The 23,586-nt window shown below is 45.3% G+C and overlaps 1 protein-coding gene across 1 annotated transcript in view; it reads left to right on the top strand.

Moving 5' to 3' along the window:
- The window catches only part of LOC101473708 (voltage-gated potassium channel subunit beta-2), a 247,644-nt gene that overhangs the window by 83,154 nt on the left and 140,904 nt on the right, over nucleotides 1-23,586 (top strand). Inside the window, exons 7-8 of the mRNA XM_012916125.2 lie at nucleotides 19,534-19,578; nucleotides 23,137-23,180. Coding sequence (XP_012771579.1) covers nucleotides 19,534-19,578; nucleotides 23,137-23,180 — 89 coding nt within the window. The remainder of the gene's footprint in view (nucleotides 1-19,533; nucleotides 19,579-23,136; nucleotides 23,181-23,586) is intronic.

Here is a 23,586-nt window from a genome sequence, read left to right as displayed (position 1 = left end):
CCAGCCAGATATGGATCCAGCGGCAGTCACCCCACCCAGGGAGCTTCAGGAGGCCGTTATCCGCTCCGCTTCTAAGTTGGTTTACTGGCTGCTTGAGCATGAGGGAGGGGCGCCTCTTCACTCCGTGGAAGCCGATCTACAACACCTCCTTACCTGTTATCCCTGGCCTCCAGCCGCTACCGCTTCCCAACCCAGCCGGGCGGTGAAGGTTTTTCCCGGCCCGCCGGAGGTTTTGCCCGGCCCGCCGGAGGTTTTGCCCGGCCCGCCGGAGGTTTTGCCCGGGAGGAAGCGACGATCACGCCGCCGGCGCGTCACCCCACAGCCGGAGATTAGGACTCCTGAGTTGCCAGCTGTGGTGAGTGGAAAAGACACACTGTCTTTTTCGCCAGATCTTGTGACTGTTTATACCGGGGCTGGGTTTGTTGAGTTAGCTTCCCAGCCAGAAGCTCAGTTAGCTGCCCAGCCGTCACCTCCATCGCATTCAGCCTCACTACCCATAGCCCAGTTACAGTCTCAGCCAGACTTAGTAGACACTATGTTACAATCCATAGCCCAGTCAATAGCTCAGTTGGTATTAGACTCATCAGCCTTATTATCAGCTCAGCCACCTATTCAGCCATCATCTTCACCAACTCCTCCTGCACAACAAGTTAAGTCCATTCAACCCGAAAAGAACTGTTTTTCATCTGTTCATTACAAGCAGGGAACACACTCCACCACAACATCTGCTGGTTCTCTTACGCTGGCCATGTCAGAGACAGTTGCTCCCTCTAGGGCCTCCCCAGAGGCTGGGTGTCAGTCACCAGCCAACTCTGAACCCCTAGAGGTCAAGACGCCAGTGCCAGCAGCCTCACCGGAGAACTCACCTGACCAGTCTCAGCTCTCAGCACCCCCTGAGAGTTCAAGTGAGTTCACCCGTCCGCCTCAGTCCTCTGCTGAGCGTATTGGGGAACACTTTCAGCCCTCTGAGGACTGCATCCCACTGTTGCTGCCTGAGTTTAGCCACTGTGCTGCTCAGTCCCAGCCAGTGTCCACACTGGCAGAGGTCTCCGTACCTGCTGCTTCAGTGTCTGTTTCCACTGGAGGGCCCGAGGAGCCCGTCCAGCCTCATGCCACGTCTGCTGGAGGGCCCGAGGAGCCCGTCCAGCCTCATGCCACGTCAGCTGGAGGGCCCGAGGAGCCCGTCCAGCCTCATGCCACGTCAGCTGGGGGTTCAGGAGAACCGCACCAGCCTCATGCCACGTCAGCTGGAGGGTCCGAGGGGCCCGTCCAGCCTCCCGTCTCCGCTGGAGGGTCCGAGGGGCCCATTCAGCTGCCTGCTGCTCCATCAGCATCTTCATCAGCCTCGTCTGGTCCGGCCTCCGTGCCTTCATCAGCCTCGTCTGGTCCGGCCTCCGTGCCTTCATCAGCCACGCCTGGTCCGGCCTCCGTGCCTTCATCAGCCACGCCTGGTCCGGCCTCCGTGCCTTCATCAGCCACGCCTGGTCCGGCCTCCGTGCCTTCATCAGCCACGCCTGGTCCGGCCTCCGTGCCTTCATCCACGCGTGGTCCTGCCTCCGTGCCTTCATCCACGCCTGGTCCTGCCTCGTCTGGTCCTGTGGTTGCCACGCCGCCGTCAGAGCCAGCTCGACCTGTTCCGCCTAGCCTCTGCCGGCCGTTTTCCAGGCCTATAAGGTGGCATCATGGCCTTCGGGGACGGCCTCCGGAAAAGGTTTGTCACCGCCGCTGGAATCGTGGCCGCCCTCCAGACTTTTGTTGCCACCCCCGCCTTCTGCGTGGACGACCTCCTACGCACCGCCACTGCCTTCCGCATTGCCGGCCTCCAGAACTGCATTCGCGCCGCCGTTGCCGTCCGCACGGTTGGCCCCCGGACCTGCTTCCTCGCCGCCGTTGCTGCACGCACGGTCGGCCTCCAGAACTGTTTGCCCGTCGCCGCCGTTGCCGTGTGCACGGTCGGCCTCCAGAACTGTTTGCCCGTCGCCGCCGTTGCCGTGTGCACGGTCGACCCCCGTGCTTTGCTGTGGACTCGTGAATAGTCTTGTTTTGTGTTGACCTGTTTTTGGGTTGTTCTGGTCTCTTGTGCTCCTTGTTTTTTGTTTCGGACCTTCCTTCCTGGACCCCCTCCGCCCGCCCTGGCTTGGTGCTTTGTGCTTTTTTTGTTCGGGGCTGTCGGGAGCCAGCCCTTGGAGGGGGGGTACTGTCACGGTTCTGGGTCCGTTGGACCCAGTATTTTGAGTTTATTGTGTTTTGATTTAAGTTTGCATCAGGGATTGTGTTCTTGTTCTCTTGTCGTGTTATGGTAATGTTTATGTCTATTATTAGAGTTCCATGTTTCTGTTTATGTGGGTTTAGTTTCATATGTCATTTCAAGTCTGTCTCTGTCTAGTCTGTCTTAGTAAAGTGTGTTTTGTTTCCTGTTTTATTGTGAAGGTCTGCGTCTCATGTGAGTGTGTTCAGTTTTACCTTTGTCTCGTCTTGTTGATTATTCCCAGCTGTGTCCACCACCTGTGTGTAATTCCCCTGTGGTTCTCTGTGTATTTAAGTCATGTCTTCCGTCATTGTTGTTGCTGGTCCGTCTGTGTTTCCACCCTGCCTCATCTGTGTGTTTCCCTGCAGTCAACCATCATCTGTTTCCGCCCGCTCTCATTCAGGTTTGTGCTTTGTAGTTTTAGTTGTTTCCCAGTATAGTTTAGTTCTCCGTGTTGCCGTTTGCCTCTCCTTTTGTGTTCAATAAATCACCTTTTACACCTTCACGACTGCCTGCGTGTGGATCCTCCTTTTCCTCCTCCACACGGCTCCTCTCACTCGCCGTGACAAAAGGTCTATGAGAGCCACTGAAGGCATAAAAAAATGAGAAAGTATAAAGTATTTTTTGCAAAATTTTCAAGTAGTTCATTATCATTAATAGGGATGGGTATCGTTTAGGTTTTATCCGATACCGGTGCCAAACCGGTACTTTTGAAACGGTGCCGGTGCTTAAACGGTGCTCAAACCGGTGCTTAAAGAATGGAGAACACAAAATTGGTCCAAAAACCTCTCATGTTCAGCTGTTTTTTTTTTTTTTTTTTTTTTTTTTTTTTTGTAAAAAGATAACAATGTTAGCCTTTTCTGCAGCTATGGGGCATATATGGTATTGCTCTTGGCTGGAAGCAGTGCTTAAACAATGGAAAAAACACAAACTTTGTCCAAAAACCTCTCATGTTTAACTGTTTTCCACTTTTTCTTTGGTCATTTTAGCCTTTTTGGGGGAGTATCTGCCCTCAAACAAGAAGACAGCCGCATGTAGCTATGATGATGTTTGCTAGTTCACCTTACATGCATTAATGTAATAACGTGGTTAGCCTACTAAACGTAAATTACACACGAACAACATTAAGCTACTCACGCAGAGAAGAACGGCTGCTGCTGCCATCAAATACGGTGCATTTCTCGGCTTTTAAAAAAAAATGCTATGCGTCGCCAGGTGTTTCATCAGATTCGAGGTGTTAGCTCCTTTGCACAGTATCACCTTAAAGGACTTGTTGCAGGCTGCTGTGTTTGCATCTTTTGCTGTGAAATACAGCCAGACTTTTGACTGCTTCGCCTTGGGCATTTTTAATCTGTTGCTCTGCTCTAAAAGAACACACGTACCTGGACCCGCCTACTATCCTCGGAAACGTAAAATGATTGGCTAGAATCTAAAGTGTATCACAGCTCAGGAAAAAAAAAAAGCACCGAAATGTGCGCTGCTTTTCGGTCTGGTTACTACCGTTTATGTCAGAACTGTTGCCATCATGGCACCGGATACCGGTACCCATCCCTAATCATTAATGAAAAAGACCACAATTGTGGTGCTGCCACACCAGCAGGTCCTTAGCAGGTCTTAAAATTAGGTAAATGTAACCTGAATGATAAATTAGTAAACATGACATATCATGCTATGTTATTATTATTATTATTATTATTTGTATTATTATTATTATTATTATTATTATATATGTAATAAATACATTGAATTGAAAACTACAGGCAAATGAAAAATGGGGTGTATTTAGTTTTGCACAGATTGTTTCTTCTTTTTGGCATTCACCCTTTCTAATTATGTAATTGGAAAGATGTGTTAGGTCCATTTGATCACATTTTTACATTTTTATGGTCTTAAAAAGCTTGAAAATAGAAGGCAACTGGACTTCTTTAAGTTTGTGGAGATGTTTCACCTTTCATGTTAGAAGCTTCTTCAGTTCTAAAAATAAAAGATGGAGAATCACAAGTATTTAACACCCGGTTTTGCTTGTCCCCTTTGGAGGCGGTCCAAGTAAGTAAAATTTCATTTATATAGTATCTTTTAAGACATACAAAGTGAATAACTTAGTTGGACTCAAGTCCAGGACTCGGGGAAGAAGCAGCAAGATGCAGAAAAAGCTTTGTGATACTTTACTGACTTCAACACAAACTGAGGAAAACAATAATTTCTTAAATATGTGCAAAAGGAAATTAAGAGTCACTTGGAACACAGAGTTTAACTGGGTGAGAGACCAGCAAGCATATGGGCAGGCTGGATCTAGGGAAGGAGAGGTTAGATCAGGCAGAGCAGGGAACTCAAGAAGAAAATGTTATCCCGAGTGAGATTGTGAGATGCCTTACTTGGATTCTGAGCGAGAGGGAACCAGGGACGTATTGAGAGGAGAAGCCTTGGTTGAGTCTCTAGAGATTGGAGGAGAAACAGAATTATCCACTTGGCATGGAATCATTCAATGAAAGTAAGACTAACAACTAGCCCATTTACCACTCTAAGAGAGCTGATAATCTGGTGAAGTGTGGATGGACGCACTGGTCCTCAAGTATGGCAGTTCATTGGAGATGAGTAGCAGGTGAACAGAAGAGGAGAGAAGGATGCCCCAGCTCCGCCCAGGTAAGGCAGGGATAGTCGCTGCCTCTTACCCACTGGAAACTTCAAAAGGTGAGAGACCATTGGCTGAGCAGGTCAGTGTGTTGTACGCTACTACTCTATCTACTCCGAGTAGCTGATCACTCTAAGAAGCCACATTCTGTGATGCCACAGCAAAGAGCTGCCTCCAGCTCTTGATTCAGGCGTTCAGTCTCTCAATTGTTCTGAGGATGACATCCTGAACTTAAGTGCACTTTATCTCCTACAGCAGAACAGAAAGCCTTTCACACCTGAGACAGAAACTGGGGACTCCTGTCTGAAACTATTTCTACAAGGAGACTGTGCAGTTTGAAAACATGGTCTATGAGCAGTTTAGCAGTGAGCATGGCACTCAAGTGCAACAAAAATGGGTCGACTTTGACGGATGTAATAGACCAGATGGAGGCTTAATGCTGCTCTTCCTTCTGGAGAAAAAGTAAAGGCTGACACATACTCCTTGGCCGCAGCCCTAGCATGGGCCTCAACCCGAATGACGACTACTTGAAGTGGCACCTGGGACCTGTAGTTAATTATCAAACCTCAAAATGAGGGAAACGAGATCCTCAAAGGAGCACATCTCATCCTGGGATTTTAGCTGGTCCTTCATGGAGTCATTGAGGAAATTCAAGAACGCTCCATGGAGTATGTCAGCGGGCCAACTGGAACTAGCCCCAAGTGTGCGGAACTTAAAGACATGCTCGTCGACACATTTGTTTCCCTGCCGAAGGGCCAGTAGGCGCCTTTGCACTGTGCCCCCACTGAGAGGGTGAGCAAAGGATGCCTTAAGCTTCTAAACAAACTCTTAGAATGAACATATAGAAATGGCTCACGACAGTAAATAAGCCTCTGCCCACATTAGACCCTTATCTTGTAAGTAGCCGACCTCAAAGGAATTACAAAGGCATCATCAGAAAAAGAGCGATGCGACGCACAAAGGCCAGCTAGCACTGGAGCAGGAAACTGACCTCCCCCAAGAAAGGCTTGTGAGAGAATGGGTTTCCATGGCTAAGCAGCTGCATCAAAAGTTCAAAGTGTTGAATGCAATGGTGTAAAGTACGTCACTGCTGGACTCTAGAGAAACCAAGACGTGGAGTGATGAATTACACTTCCCTGTCTGGCAATCCGATGGAATAGTCTGGGTTTCACAGTTGCCATAAGAAAAGCACTTATCTGATTGCACTGTGCCAAGGGTAAAGTTTGGTATAGAGAGGATTATGGTGTGGGGTTTTTTTTTTCAGGAATTGGTGTTGAACTCTTAAATGCTTTGGCATACCGAGACTTTTTGGATAATTTCATGCCCTCAACTTTGTGGAAACAATTTGGGGATGGCCATTCCTTTTCTGACATGACTGTGCACCGTAGCAAAAAGCGCGGTCTATAAAGCTTGGTGTAGAAGAACTTGACTAACCTGCACAGAGTCCTGATCTCAACCTGTTAGAACCAGATTGTGATGAATTAGAGCAAAGACTGAGAGTCAGGCCTTCTTGTCCAATGACAGTTTCAGATATCATAAATGTGCTTTCAGGAAGAATGGTCAAAACTTTCCGTAAATACAGTGTCAAGGCAGACACATATTTACTTCAGGCAAAATAGTGTATATTTGAGAGTGTGCAAATGAAGACCGAAGCCAAAAAGCTAAAGAAAGTCATTGAGTTTCCTATTTCAAACTTTCAAACTCATAATAAAGCATGAGGTGGATGCTTCAGAACTTTATGGTGGGGATATTCTTTCACCTTCTTTTCTCATTGCTTATCCTCACCTGAAAGGTGTCATGACTTTTCTGAGGTGAGGTGAGGTGAGGTGAGGTGACGTGAGGTGAGGTGAGGTGAGGTGAGAAGGAGCAGCTCTTGTGGTGGCCAGCAGGCTGTCCCTATCCTATCACTCAGTGTCATCCAATTTATGTGTTGTTGCTGAGTAGACATGCTGCAAATCAATTTCCTATTGGGGACAATAAAGTCACCAATTAACCATAAGTTACCATGAGCTGCTGGTTAAAGAGAGTTAGAAGCACTGGTTAATGGGGGGTGAGCACCCTTTTAAGGTCTGGACCAACCACAAAAACCTGTCCGCCTACAATATGCTAAAAGTTTAAATTCAAGATGAGTGAAGTGGTCTCTATTTTTGGGTTAGTTTTGGGTTGAAAAGTGTAATAAAATGCCCTTAATGGAATGACAGAGGAGGGTGTGAGATGCGGGACGCTTGAAAGAAGAGGTCAATCAAACATCTCCAGTTTCTTCCTCTTGTTAGTTGGAAATTATTATTTTATGTCACGTCAATTAAATACTGAATTATCTGTGGAGTGAGAAATTGTGACTCAAGATCGACCGAGCTGCGTGAGCTGGCCCCAAATCTCGGGAGTCTGATCCATGATTCCACCTTGAGAACCGTTTGCCTAGTGTACCAAGAGCTGTCCAATTAAAGCCACACGTCTTCCCATACCTGGCTGCACCCACCTCGAAAAGTGTCAGGGTTCCTGGGTCGTTGACCCAGTGTTTTTGGTTTTGTCAGGTTCAGTTTATTTCTCACTCATTTATGTTGCCTGTGTGTTGTGTTCTAGTTATTTCCATGTATCATTAGTGAGATTATGTTCAGCTTTGTACTCACCGGTCTCTCATCATTACCATCAGCCTGTGTATTTAAGTCCTCAGTTACCTTCTGTTTGTTCTTGTGTCATTGTTGATGATGTTAATTCCGTGTGTTCAGTTCAGTCAGTCAGCTAGTCATTTCAGTCAGCCATCTTATGTTCTGCTCATCCCACTCACTATAATAAACTCCATCAACTCTCACCATGAGTCCTACATTTGGGTCCCTTCTTCTTTTCCTCTCATCGACACACAAAGCTATTAATTCCTAAATAAATTATGTATGATTGAAGGAAAGCTATTAAAACAGACAAAAGCACAAAGTAAGAACAAGGAAATAAGTAAGAAAAAAGTTGAACTAAAGAGAATGGTAAATGGCCTGTATTTGTATAGCGCTTTACTTAGTTCCTAAGGACCCCAAAGCGCTTTACACTACATTCAGTCATTCACACATTCACACACACATTCACACACTGGTGATGGCAAGCTATATTGTACCCACAGCTGCCCTGGGGCGCACTGACAGAGGCGAGGCTGCCGGACACTGGCCCCACCGGGCCCTCTGACCACCACCAGTGGGCAAACATGGGGTTAATATCTTGCCCAAGGATATTTGGCATGTAGACAGGAGGAGCCTGGGATCGAACCACCGACCTTCCGGTGACCCGCTCTACCACCTGAGCTAAAGCCACCCCAGTTTTGTTGAGAAAATCCCCAAATTTTGTTGAGAAAATCAACACACACCGAAGTACCAGGTCCTGGACACAGAGAACCACCAATCTGGAAGCAAACTAAGGCTTATCATCTGAGAACCCAGTCCTGCAATCCACACCTGGTCACACATTTGGACATAACGTTTTCAGTGGGAGAAACGTTTCGTAACTCATCTAAATGACTTTTTCATTCTCAGCTATCTCCAAGTTTCCCCAACCTTAGAAACACTTCCTTTGCACAATGGCTGAAACTAGCACCACTGACAAATGCATATGCAAATTGTCATGACTACTGACCAATGACCACTGATCACTGGAGCACAAACTGGATATCATCAGGATGCTACAACACAGGGCAAACACCATCCCCACATTAACAGCGGCCAGGGAAGCAGAAAAACATCAAGAAGGCCCTGATTAAATGTGATTATCCCAGCTGGACATTTTTCAAAGCTGGGCACCTAAAGAAAGCTCCAGGTGATCCAGGAGAGAAGAAGGACGACTGCTATCTAAGCGAAAACCCTTAATGATCCTCATTTGATCTCAGTGAGTCACATGATAGGGTGGGTAAGTTTCACGATGGGTTCACCTGAAACCTTGCCTGATAGTGACCGACACCCGTTTTTAAACCAAGACTAATCATACTAGATCAGAGATTCTTCCACACTCTCCTCTGTCCCAGATAATTTTTCCTTTTCTCTTTCACAGATTTTTTTGTTCAGTTTCTGCAGTCAGTTTTGCCACGCTAGCCTCTCAGGAAACTATTTTTCATTTGTAAATACATTTTCTAAAGTTTCTCCCGTTGTGCTGAGTTTGAATTTAGCAGTGTTGTTTGAGTTGTTTTTTTAAAAACAGCTACTGAGTCCACAGTTCTTAATGCTTGGGGGAGAGAGTTCCACAGTCTAGGGGCCACAGTGGCAAAAGCTCTATCCCCCTTAGTCCTCCTCTTAGTATTTTTATAGCAAGTAAGCCCTGATCAGATGACCTCAAAGACCTGCTAGGGACATAGGGCTGTAGCAGATCAAAGATGTAGGCAGGTTCCAGTCCATGCACAGCTCTGTAGGTCAAGACCAGGATCTTAAAATCAACTCTAAATTTAACAGGAAGCCAGTGTAACTGAGATAATAACAGTGTCACATGTGAGTACTTGGAGGATTTTGTCAAAAGCCTAGCTACAGCATTTTGCACAACCTGCAGACGATCCAGAGAACCTTTGCTTAGACACATAAACAGCGAATTACAATAATCCAAGCGTGACTCCTCCCAGCAGAAGGGAACCTTGAGTGAAGTGAGACGGGTTAGTGGCAGAGCAAGCTTACTATAGTCACGAATGAAACGTCAGTAAAAATGTGCAAAACCCAAGAAACTTTGGAGCTGCTTACGGTTTAATGGGGCAGGCTAGTTAATGACAGCTTGAGCCTTAGCTGGGTCGGCCCTGAGATTACCTTTTTCGATGATGTAGCCCAAAAAGGAAACAATAGTTACAAGAAACTCACACATCTCTCCTTTCACGAATAGACGATTATCGAGGTGGCATTGCAAAACCAGTCTGACGTGACATTCATATTCGGGGACTGAACGTGAAAAGATGAGGATGTCATCAAGATAGACGAAGACAAAGTGATTTATGAAATCCCAGAGCACGTGGTTGACTAAGGCCTGAAACACAGCTGGGACATTGGTGAGGCCGAATGGCATGACAAGATACTCAAAATGGCCTAAATGTGTGTTGAAGGCTGTCTTCCACTCATCCCCCTCCCTTCTTCTAACCAAGTGGTAAGCATCCGCAGATCCAGCTTAGTAAAGATTGTGGCTCCCTGGAGAAGTTCATATACTGAGGTCAATAGCGGCAGCGGGTACTTTTTCTTTGATTGTTATGTGAGACCCCGATAGTCAATGCACAGTCATAGGCTTTTGTCTTTCTTAGTAACAAAAAAGAAACCCGCAGCAACAGGGGATGATGACAGGCGAATTAGACCTGCGGCGAGAGACTTGTTAATGTTTTCTTCCATGCTTTCTCGTTCTGGCTGTAAAAGACTGTATAATTGGCTGGTTGGGAGTGGTGCACCCAGGAGAAGTTTCAGAGTGATTACCAGAGAGGGTTAAGGATATTGGCTCCGTAATGTGGGTGATTGGTTTCTCTCAAAATGTAAAAGAACCCACCCACCACTTTAATCACATTCTAGATCTTGTTTTAACATATGGCATAGAAACTGAACATTTAACAGTGTTTCCTGAAAACCCTCTCCTGTCTGATCATTTCCTGATAACATTTTCATTTACAATAATTGATTGCACAGCGGTGGAGAGTAGACTTTATCACAGTAGATGTCTTTCTGAAAGCGCTGTAACTAAGTTTAAGAATATAATCCACCCACTGCTATCATCTTCAATGCCCTGTACCAACACAGAGCAGAGCAGCTATCTGAACGCTACCCCAACAGAGGTCGATTATCTTGTTAATAATTTCACCTCCTCACTACGTACGACTCTGGATACTGTGGCTCCTGTGAAAACTAAGGTCTCTAATCAGAAGTACCTGACTCCGTGGTATAATTCTCAAACACGTACCCTAAAGCAGATGACTCGTAATCTGGAGAGGAAATGGCGTGTCACAAATTTAGAGGATCATCATTTAGCCTGGAGAAATAGTTTGCTGCTTTATAAGAAAGCCCTCCGCAAAGCCAGAACATCTTACTATTCATCACTGATTGAAGAAAATAAGAACAACCCCAGGTTTCTCTTCAGCACTGTAGCCAGGCTGACAAAAAGTCAGAGCTCTTTTGAGCCAACAATCCCTTTAACGTTAACTAGTAATGACTTCATGAACTTCTTCACAAATAAAATTTTAATCATTAGAGAAAAAATTACCAGTAATCATCCCACAGATGTAATATTATCTACAGCTACTCTTAGTACCATTGATGTTAAGTTAGACTCTTTTTCTCTAATTGATCTTTCTGAGTTAACTTCAATAATTACTTCCTCCAAGCCATCAACGTGTCTTTTAGACCCCATTCCAAAAAACTGCTCAAAGAAGTCCTGCCATTAATTAATTCTTCGATCTTAAATATGATCAACCTATCTCTAATGATCGGCTATGTACCACGGGCCTTCAAGCTGGCTGTAGTTAAACCTTTACTCAAAAAGCCATCTCTAGACCCAGCACTCTTAGCTAATTATAGGCCAATCTCCAACCTTCCTTTCATATCAAAAATCCTTGAAAGAGTAGTTGTCAAACAGCTAACAGATCATCTGCAGAGGAATGGTTTATTTGAAGAGTTTCAGTCAGGTTTCAGAGCTCATCACAGCACAGAAACAGCTTTAGTGAAGGTTACAAATGATCTTCTTATGGCCTCTGACAGTGGACTCATCTCTGTGCTTGTCCTGCTAGACCTTAGTGCAGCATTCGATACTGTCGACCATAATATCCTATTAGAGCGATTAGAACATGCTGTAGGTATTACAGGTACTGCACTGCAGTGGTTTGTATCATATCTATCTAATAGACTCCAGTTTGTTCATGTAAATGGAGAGTCCTCTTCACACACTGAGGTTAATTATGGAGTTCCACAGGGTTCAGTGCTAGGACCAATTCTGTTTACATTATACATGCTTCCCTTAGGCAGTATCATTAGAAGACATAGCATACATTTTCACTGCTATGCAGATGACACCCAGCTCTATCTGTCCATGAAGCCAGATAACACACACCAATTAGTTAAACTGCAGGAATGTCTTAAAGACATAAAGACCTGGATGGCCGCTAACTTTCTGCTTCTTAATTCAGATAAAACTGAGGTTATTGTACTCGGCCCTGAAAAGCCTAGAAATATGGTATCTAACCAGATTCTTACTCTGGATGGCATTACCTTGGCCTCCAGTAAGACTGTGAGGAACCTTGGAGTCATTTTTGACCAGGACATGTCCTTCAATGCACATATTAAACAAATATGTAAGACTGCGTTCTTCCATTTGCGCAACATCTCTAAAATTAGAAATATCCTGTCTCAGAGTGACGCTGAAAAACTAGTTCATGCATTTATTACTTCCAGGCTGGACTACTGTAATTCATTATTATCAGGATGTCCAAAAAACTCACTGAAAAGCCTTCAGCTAATCCAAAATGCTGCAGCAAGAGTACTGACAGGGACTAGAAAGAGAGAGCATATTTCTCCTGTTTTGGCTTCCCTTCATTGGCTTCCTGTTAAATCCAGAATTCAATTCAAAATCCTGCTCCTCACATACAAGGTCTTAAATAATCAGGCCCCATCTTATCTCAATGACCTTGTAGTACCATATCACCCTATTAGAGCACTTCGCTCTTGCTCTGCAGGCCTACTTGTTGTTCCTAGAGTATTTAAAAGTAGAATGGGAGGGAGAGCCTTCAGTTTTCAGGCCCCTCTTCTGTGGAACCAGCTTCCAGTTTGGATTCGGGAGACAGACACTATCTCTACTTTTAAGATTAGGCTTAAAACTTTCCTTTTTGCTAAAGCATATAGTTAGGGCTGGACCAGGTGACCCTGAATCCTCCCTTAGTTATGCTGCAATAGACATAGGCTGCCGGGGGATTCCCATGATGCATTGAGTTTTTCCTTTCCAGTCACCTTTCTCACTCACTATGTATTAACAGACCTCTCTGCATTGAATCATATCTGTTATTAACCTCTGTCTCTCTTCCACAGCATGTCTTTTATCCTGTCTTCCTTCTCTCACCCCAACCGGTCGCAGCAGATGGCCGCCCCTCCCTGAGCCTGGTTCTGCCGGAGGTTTCTTCCTGTTAAAAGGGAGTTTTTCCTTCCCACTGTTGCCAAAGTGCTTGCTCATAGGGGGTCATATGATTGTTGGGGTTTTTTCTCTGTATCTATGAAGCGCCTTGAGGCGACTTATGTTGTGATTTGGCGCTATATAAATAAAATTGAATTGAATTGAATTGAATTGAATTGAATTGAATTGAATTTCCGGGAGACGCTGACCACTGAGGGCGGTGAATTGGAGTGAGTAAGCAACCGAGGCATCAATGAAATTTTGCTCTGCCACAGAATCAATTAGTGCATGGAGCTGGTAGGAAACCGAGTGAACAGTTAGCTTAGCCGCAAGCATTAAACGTGGAGGGGACCATAAATAGGAAACCTCGCCAACCCGTACTCTCCTCTCTACTGGCGGGTGCAATCTTTTGGCTGTGCTGGACAAGAGATGGCAATATGGACTCTGCGGCCGCAGTAGAAGCACTCATCGGCCCTCCACCAACGTTGTCGCTCCTCAGGAGATGATCTGGAACGCCCATTTTGCATGGGTTGCTCACCCTCGTCCTCAGAATTCCTGTCCCGTTTTCCCACGCCACTGCCTGCGTGTCATTTTCCCGCATCCTAGAGGCCTCTGGGAGTTGTAGTCTCTTGCTCCGCGACACGTGTTCATCCACCTTTACACACAAATTCATAATAGCAGAAAGAGTCACAGGCAATTCTCACAGTAGAAGCTCCCTTTTTAGCATAGGTTATTCAGTAGAGTACTTATCAACGCTGGCTGACCCCACCTGGTCTCCTCAGGCAAGGTCCAAAATTCAACCGAGTAGTCGGCCATGCTCCTTCCCAACACTGGAATTTAGAGTCCCATTTGTGTCAAAACATGACACAGAGCTCTTGTCTAAATCTCGATCATGGTCAGCTTTGCTCACTAATGCAATTGGTATATCGGTACGTTAGCATGGTGCTTTGTTACCAATAGGAGGCTTGTCTGCTATGATGATCAATAAATGAATGTTATTTATTTACTAATACCAGCTGTGTTTCTACACAAAGCAAAAATAATAACTGATCGCATAAAGCATTGAAAGCAGAACCAGCTGCATCTTGCCTCATAAGCTTTGTCTCCGATAACTTTACTGAGAAAGGCCCGAGGTTCATCTGCAATGTGCATATGTAAGCCACCAGAAAACAGTCTGAGATGAAAAGACAGATATCCCTTTGTTTTAATCTATGTCTATTTTTAGATTTGATGAGGTAAGCACTACTTGCCTTCCTTGTCAGAGCAGAACCCTGCAGGTAATGACCAAAATTCATTGAGGTCAGGTGACCTCAACAGGCCACCTTAGCTTACATGATGACTCACATGAACAATAGTTGGTCAGCAACCCTCAGGACCACCACCAAAGGGGACAATAGTTGTCAGTGAACAGGAGGGAGGACAAACACATAGGGATTTGCGTTCCTTTTATATGTATATATAATAAAAATAATTCCCCTCTTACCCCTTCAGATGGTCTATCCTCAAAGCTCGGGTCCTCTACCACAGGCCCGACGGCTTGAGGGTCCTGCACAGTATCTTAGCTGGATCCTAGGACTGCGCTCTTCTGGACAGAGATCTCCGATGTTGTTTGCCACACCTAGTGCTCCAATTACCATTGGGACCACTGTTACCTTCACCCTCAACATTTTCTCAAGCTCTTCTTTGAGCCCTTGGTATTTCTCTAGGTTCTCATGTTCCTTCTTCCTGATGCTGATGTTATTGGGAACTGCTACATCTATCACTACGGCCATCTTCTTCTGTTTGTCTACCGCCACTATGTCCGGTTGGTTAGCCATCACCATTTTGTCTCTCTGTGTCTACAAGCCCCACAGGATCTTAGCTCGGTCATTCTCCACCCCTCTTGGAGGTGTCTCCCATTTTGATCTCATGACTTCCAGGCCATATTTAGCACAGATGTTTCTGTATACTATGCCGGCCACTTGGTTGTGGAGTTCCATGTATGCCCTGCCAGCTAGCATCTTACACCCTGCTGTTATGTGCTGAATTGTCTGGGGCTTCTTTACACAGCCTGCACCTGGGGTTTTGCCTGGTGTGGTAGAGCCTCAGGGTGCTGGACTTGGGGTGAACCCTCCATGCATTGTCAGGAGCTTCCTTGTCTTGATGTCAGTGGCTTCTATCTCCTCCTTTGGCCAGCTTATTATTCCAGCAGGGTACCTGATCACGAGCAGGGCGTAGATGTTGATAGCCTCAGTCAGCTGAGACTGCAAGACCAGGTTGACCAATCTGTGCACTGCCTGTATTGATTACAAGAAGGCCTATGACTCAATGCCTCACACCTGGATACTGGAATGCCTAGACCTATACAAGACCAACAGGGCCCTAAGAGCCTTCATCAGGAAGTCAATGGGGATGTGGTGGAGAACATTAAGCCCATAGCACAAGTCACCATCAAGTGCGGGATCTTCCAAGGAGATGCTCTGTCCCCACTGCTGTTCTGCATAGGCCTGAACACCCTCAGTGAGATAATTGACAAGACTGTCTACGGATACCAACTACAGAATAAGACAAAATAAGATAAGATAAGATGTCTGAAGGTTCTCAGTCATCCAGGTCATCGTAGTCAAAGGAGCTTGCAAAGAAAAGCGTCTGGACTTCTTTAAGTTGCTTGAAGACGTTTTACCTCTCATCTGAGAAGCTTCTTCAGTTCAAAGGTCAAATGGTGGGGAGTCCCAGATTTAAACCTAGTGGGAGTATCCCCCCGCAGAGGGACAAAAGGACCCCCTGATGATGCTCTAATCGCCTGAGCCAAGGTGTGAAATTAGGTGTGGGTCCCAATCAGCCAGGGTTTTGGGTGTGCTCATTGTAAAACCTGGCCCCACCTTATCATGCAAATTCCTGAGGTCAGATGGCCCAGGATGTGAGTGGGTGTTAAGGCGTCTGGGGAGGGAACTCAAAACTGGATTATAGATGGCAGACAGTTGGTGTCGTAAACCACCGCCTCTGTTCAAAGATGGTCGCTCACAGTGGCATCCTCGAAAGAGTGACCTTTGTCCTTAAGATGCAGATGGACTGCTTCACAGACTTAACAATATCGTGTATGCTGTACAGTGCAGCGAGGAATGCCCAGACCTCTACATTGGAGAGACCAAACAGCCACTTCACAAGCACATGGCACAACATGGCTCAGGCGATTAGAGGATCATCAGGGGGTCCTTTTGTCCCTCTGCGGGGGGATACTCCCACTAGGTTTAAATCTGGGACTCTCCATCATTTGACCTTTGAACTGAAGAAGCTTCTCTGATGAGAGGTGAAACGTCTTCAAGCAGCTTAAAGAAGTCCAGACACTTTTCTTTGCAAGCTCCTTTGACTAAGATAAGATAACCTTTATTAGTCCCACACATGGGAAATTTGTTTTGTCACAGCAGAAAATGGACAGTGCAAAAGTTATATAGCAAAAATTAGAATACAATACAAATAATATACTGTACACAACTGTACAGAATAGAATAAAATACTATATACAGTAGAATAAAATATGCAATAGGATAAAAATAGAATACAAATGCTATATATAACTGAGTAAAAATACAACTTTGTCAGAAAAGAGTATTGCACTTAGTCTTATTGCACATGTGTGGATGTGTGTGTTTGATCAGCTGCAAAAGTCTTTGTTGTGGAGTCTGACAGCAGTGGGGAGGAAAGACCTGCAAAATCTCTCCGTCCCATATCGTGGGTGCCGCAGCCTGCCACTGAAGGAGCTGCTCAGTGCTGTCAGAGTCTCCTGCATGGGGTGGGATATGTTTTCCAACAGGAATGAAAACTTAGCCACCATTCTCCTGTCACTCACCACCTCCACTGGGTCCAGAGGGCATCCTAGAACAGAGCTGGCCCTGTGCATCAGCCTGTTCAGTCTCTTCCTGTCCCCGGCAGAGATGTTGCCGCTCCAGCAGACCATACCATAAAAGATGGCTGAGGCCACCACAGAGTCATAGAAGGTCTTCAGGAGTGGGCCCTTCACTCCAAAAGACCTGTGTCTCCGCAGCAGGTACAGCCTGCTCTGCCCTTTCCTGTAGAGGGCGTCTGAATTATGAGTCCAGTCCAGTTTGTTGATCAGATGAACACCAAGGTACCTGGAGCTGTCTACAGCCTCAATGTCCATACCTTGGATGTTCAGTGGTTGCAGTGGAGGATGCTTGTGCCTGCGGAAGTTTACCACCAGCTCCTTGGTTTTACTAGTGTTGATCTGGAGGTAGTTCAGCTGGCACCAGTCCACAAAATCCTGGTTCAGTCCTCTGTACTCCTTGTCGTCCCCATCAGTGATGAGGCCGACTATTGCAGAGTCATCAGAGAACTTCTGCAGGAAGCACTGGATGGAGTTGTGGGAGAAGTCTGCATTGTAGATGGTGAAGAGGAATGGGGCCAGAACCGTTCCCTGTGGGGCCCCCGTACTGCAGACAACCCCGTCTGACACACAGCCCTGAGTTATTACATACTGTGGTCGGTTGGTGAGGTAGTCCAAAATCCAGGTAGTATGGTGATGGTCCACTCCTGAGTTCTCCAGCTTGTCCTTCAGGACTGTGGGAAGAATGGTGTTGAATGGAGCAGTTGTCATCCAATTACATAAAATTTAGTATAACTAACTGTGACCACTGTTGCTATCACGATATTACTTGGATATTAACCGGTTATTATTTTGGTAATTGAGTGGCAATAATTTTATTACATACTTGTTTCTACCTTGTCACCCTTACCTAGAACTTTATTACTAAGCTGTATAAGAAAGTGCAACCAATAACGCTACTGAATTAGGGTAGACTGTGGGACTCCTGTGTCAGCTGTTGGTTACTGATAGGGCCAGCAGAATGCAGCTTTGACAATCATCTTTGCAAAAACACATATTCCATATTCCAGTCTACATGGTGACATGGTGATGTCATGAAAACTGTCAGACAGTGAGGTAAAAGCAATTTTCCATGCACAAAGAGTGCACAGTTGGGATAAGATGTTGTTGACTTTAACTGAGGACAAAACTGCATGGTACCGACTACAGAATGGAGCAGTTGTCAGCCACCTCCTGTACATGGATGACATCAAGCTGTATGCTAAGAGTAAACGAGACATCGATTCACTGAACCATACCACCAGGATATACAGCAATGATATCGGAATGTCATTCAAACTGGAGAAATGTAGTCGGATGATAACAAAGAGAGGGAAGGTAGTAAGAACTGAGGGGATCAAACTACCAGAAAGCAACATTGCAGACATTGGGGACAGCTACAAGTACCTGGGGGAAGAGGCGCTAGAAAAGCTGCAACCACCAAGTACCTGCAGAGGGCAAGGCAAGTCATGAGAAGTCAGCTGAATGGTAAGAACAAGATCTGGGCAATCGACAACTATGCCCTGCCCGTCAGGTACCCTGTTGGAATAATAAGCTGGCCAAAGGAGGAGATAGAAGCCACTGACATCAAGACAAGGAAGCCCCTGACCATGCATGGCAGGTTTCACCCCAAGTCCAGCACCCTGAGGCTGTACGCTAAGCGGAAGGAAGGAGGCCAGGGACTAGTGAGTGTCAGCACCATAGTCCAGGATGAGACAACAAACATCCACGAATACATCACGAAGAGCTTGTGCTCAGTGAATACCTCAGGCAGCAGAAACCCAAGAAAGGGGAGGAAGGCAAGGAACCATCATGGAAGGACAGACAACTGCACGGTCTGCACCACCGGCAGATAGTGGAGGTGGCTGATATCCAGAAATCCTACCAGTGGCCGGACAAAGCTAGACCGAAAGACAGCACGGAAGCACTAATCATGGCAGCACAGGAACAAGCACTAAGCACAAGATCCATTGAGGCTGGGGTCTATCACACCAGGCAAGACCCCAGGTGCAGGCTGTGTAAAGATGCTCCAGAGACAATCCAGCACATAACAGCAGGGTGTAAGATGCTAGCAGGCAAGGCATACATGGAACGCCATAACCAAGTGGCTGGCATAGAATACAGGAACATCTGTGCCAAGTATAACTTGGAAGTCATGAGATCAAAATGGGAGACGCCCCCACAGGGTGGAGAATGACCGAGCTAAGATCCTGTGGGACGTCCAGGACATGGACAAAATGGTGATGGCTAACCAACCGGACATAGTGGTGGTAGACAAACATAAGAAGACGGCTGTAGTGATAGATGTAGTGGTTCCCAATGACAGCAACATCAGAGAGAAGGAACACAAGAAGCTCGAGAAATAGTAAGGACTCAGAGAAGAGCTCGAGAAAATGTGGAGGGTGAAGGTAACAGTGGTTCCGTTGGTAATCGGAGCAATAGGTGCAGTGACTCCCAAACTAGACGAGTGGCTCCAGCAGATCCCAGGGACAACATTGGAGATCTCTATAGAGTGCAGTCCTAGGAACAGCTAAGGTACTGCGCAGGACCCTCAAGCTCCCAGAGGACCCAAGCTTGAAGGATAGACCGCCCGCAGAAGCGGGGATATATATACACCCTCCACATTATTTTTTTTCAGTAATTATATTTGAGATGACTGGAATCCAGCAGTCTGATTTTTGTGTTTATTTGTCTTTTCTCAAGGCGCTCCAGTTTAGTTATCACCACCAAAATCTTCTGGGGTGGAAAGTAAGTATTCATTGTCTTTTCTAAAAGTATGCATGTTTTCTCTCTCAGGTTGCCCACTCATCTCACTTTCTATGATGATGATGATTAATTATAAGAGAATGGTGCTGACAGATAGATACAACTATCTAGACCTTGAAGGCAATTATCAGAATCAAAATCAAAATCCTTAATAATCCCTAAGGAAATGGTGTGGTTACAATTGCTCCAAGACAACAAGAACAGCAACAGACTGAAATAACTTAATTGATACAACATGTAACAAAGTTCCAAGTATGAGAAATAGCTCTAATATGTGCAAGTAGCTTGATTATAAATTTCCAGAATATTACAGCAACTACATATATATGATTGACATTTTAAGATAAGATAAGATAAGATAAGATAGGGTAAGATAAGATAAGATAAGATAAGATAAGATAAGATAAGATAAGATAAGATAATAAACAAGATAATCTTCTTGTTGAGAACCGGTTCCCACTGTTTCAATTCCTTGGAATTGTTTGCCAGTTTTGCAAACGATTCCCTTATCGATTCCAGTCGCCCCGAATGACGTCACCACATTGCGGAGTGTCATTTACCTGGCAGGAAACACGGCGCCTAAGCGGCTCAAACGCTCAAAAGTTTGGTTATACTTTACGACAGGGGTGTCAAACTCAAATACACAGTGGGCCAAAATTCAAAACTGGAACAAAGTCGCGGGCTAACATTAATATTTATTGAAATATATTTATTCCTCCAGATATAAGAATGAATCATATCTTATGGACTCAAACACGTTTTGCTGAAAAACTGAATATGGAACAAGCAAAGCTTAATACTAAACCTAAACAATATATATATTAGCTGTATAATACCAGTAGGCCAGCTCTGATAGTAATTTGGTATGGCTTCGCGGGCCAAATGTAAGTAGGCTGCGGGCCAAATTTGGCCCGCGGGCCAGAGTTTGACACCTATGCTTTACGAGAACGGATGACAACAGGGCAACTTGCAGTACTTGAAAAGTAGAGATTTCATTTAAGGGAGGAAACACTACGAATATGCAAAAGCATTTGCTCACAAAACACGCAATAACCTTAAATGAATGTCGTGTTTTTAATTCCGCTCTGGACTCGTGAATCTCAACCCAGCAGCAGCGGAAACGTTTGCACGTCCTCTCCCGTTAATGCGGCAGGTAAATAATCAACTAACAGTGCATATTATGTTAGCGCGATCTGCCTTATTACAAAACCTGCCATTACTGTGCGCTGCATTTAGGTGACCATGATGAGAGAGACAGACAGAGTCTGGCTGGCTCAGATGCTGGCAGTTCTCGCTGCAGTCTACCGGTAGCGTCTCCTTTCAGGCCAGGATAGACGAATGTCACCGAGCAGTGACTAAGTTTGTGGTCAAAGGCTTGCACCCATTTGCCACAGCAGATGCCCTGGACCTTGGATGTTCAGTGGTTGCAGTGGAGGATGTTTGTGCCTGTGGAAGTCTACCTCCAGCTCCTTGGTTTTACTAGTGTTGATCTGGAGGTAGTTCAGCTGGCACCAGTCCACAAAGCCTTGTGTCAGTTCTCTGTACTCCTTGTCGTCCCCATCAGTGATGAGGCTGACTATTGCAGAGTAATCAGAGAACTTCTGCAGGAAGCACTGGGTGGAGTTGTGGGAGAAGTCTGCAGTGTAGATGGTGAAGAGGAACGAGCCAGAACTGTTCCCTGTGGGGCCCCCGTGCTGCAGACGACCCTGTCCGACACACAGCCCTGAGTTCTCACATACTGTGGTCGGTCGGTGAGGGAGTCCAGAATCCATGTAGTGAGGTGATTGTCCACTCCTGAGTAGGGATGGGTATCGTTTAGGTTTTATCCGATACCAGTACCAAACTTTTGAAATGGTGCTGGTGCTTAAACGGTGCTCGAACCGGTGCTTAAAGAATGGAAGACACAAACTTGTCCTAAAACCTCTCATATTTAGCTATTTTTTTGTAAACAGATAACAATGTTAGCCTTTTCTGCAGCTATAGGGGATTTATGGTATCACTCTTGGCTGGAAGCAGTGCTTAATCAATGGAAAAAAACACAAACTTTGTCCAAAAACCTCTCATGTTTAGCTGTTTTCCACTGTTTTCTTTGGTCATTTTAGCCTTTTTGGCCAGGGCGAAGGGAGTATCTGCCATCAAACAAGAAGATAGCCGCATGTAACTATGACGTGTTTGCTAGTTCACCTTACATGCATTAATGTAATAACGTGGTTAGCCTACTCAGCGTAAATTACACACGAACAACATTAAGTTACTCACGCAGAGAAGAACGGCTGCTGCTGCCATCATCATCCGTCATCAGTTCTGCTACACTGGCAGGGCTAGGGGCCAGGACTCTCCTCTTCGGGTTTTCGGGGGATGTTGCTAACTCCGGGTCAGATACCAGGCACCACACCCGCAGTAGACGTGCTCGGTGTGAGGTCTCGCAGCAAGCTATCAAATACAGTGCATTTCTCGGCTTTTAAAAAACGCTATGCGTCGCCAGGTGTTTCATCAGATTTGAGGTGTTCCCTCCTTTGCACAGTATCACCTTAAAGCACTTGTTGCAGGCTGCTGAGTTTGCATCTTTTACTGTGAAGTACAGCCAGACTTTGACCACTTCGCCTTGGGCATTTTTAATCTGTAGCTCTGCTCTAAAAGAAAGTACGTACCTGGGCCCGCCTACTACGCTTGCAAAGGTAAAATGATTGGCTAGAATCCAAAGTGTATGACATCACAGGAAAAAAAAAGCACCGAAATGTGCGTTGCTTTTCGGTCTGGTTACTACCGTTTATGTCAGAACCGGTGCCATCGTGGCACCGGATACCAGTACCCATCCCTACTCCTGAGTTCTCCAGCTTGTCCTTCAGGACCGTGGGAAGAATGGTGTTGAAGGCACTGGAGAAATCAAAGAACATGATTCTCACAGTGCTCCCAGCAATGTCCAGGTGAGAGAGGGAACGATGTAGGAGGTGGATGATGGCATCATCCGCTCCAATGCCAGGTTGGTAGGCAAACTGAAGTGGGTCCAGTGATGAGCTCACCAGGTGCCGAAGCTGAGCCAGGACCAGCTGCTCCAGGGTCTTCATCATTCGTTTTACTCTAAACTGTAAAACTTTATTTGTTATTTTCACAGTAAATGCAACTATTACACTGTGTACGGTGCATCAGATAAAATTGTAGCAGGAATGACTTCCTGTGTTGTTCAGTTGTGCATTTGCCTAATCTCAGTCTCTCACTGAACATGCTCCAATGACTGGCTAATAGTTATTGACTGGGTGGAAGGTATTGTCCAACATTGTCTTTATCTTGGACAACGTCTGCCTCTCCGACACCACACAGTAATGGAGGCTGGAGTCCAGTTCTATCTCCACAAGATTTGTAGCTAAACGGATCAGTTTATGGAGTCTGTTGATATCTGCAAACTTTAACCAGCTACCCCAGCATGCAACAGCATGGGAAAAAGGCAAATACTTTTCCAAGGCTATCTAATCTATCTGTAGTGTTGTTAAAAAGTACTATTTTAAATTTTGAATTTAATTTATTATGTTTTTTTTTCAGAGCAGAAATGGAGAGAGGATTATCTAGAAAACATATACTTGAAGGTAAGATTATTAGCTACAACTGTGAATTTGAAATCTTTTCCCCCAGTATGCAAACATTGATCGTTTGCATACTGGGGACCAGTGTTGGTCAAGTTACTTGAAAAAAGTAATCAGTAACTAATTACTGATTACTTCCCCAAAAAAGTAATCCCGTTACTTTACTCATTACTTATTTTCAAAAGTAATTAGTTACTTAGTTACTTTTTAAAAACACGATTTACAACCTGAATAGGTGATAAAGCAATAGATCTTTCAGCCCAATTCTACTTTTTCTACATAATCCATCATATAAAATGTAATCAAATGGAAAAGTCTCTTTTTTTAACTTGTTTTATCAGTTTTAATCTTTTAACTTTATGCATCAAGCAAAAATTTAATTATATGCAACATTCTCTGACTTGAATAA

Source organism: Maylandia zebra, linkage group LG20 (genome assembly GCF_041146795.1).
Source record: "Maylandia zebra isolate NMK-2024a linkage group LG20, Mzebra_GT3a, whole genome shotgun sequence".
NCBI classification, from domain to species: Eukaryota; Metazoa; Chordata; class Actinopteri; order Cichliformes; family Cichlidae; genus Maylandia; species Maylandia zebra.
The sequence above is the reverse complement of the archived record's forward strand: the minus strand, read 5'-3'. Positions and strand labels throughout refer to the sequence as shown.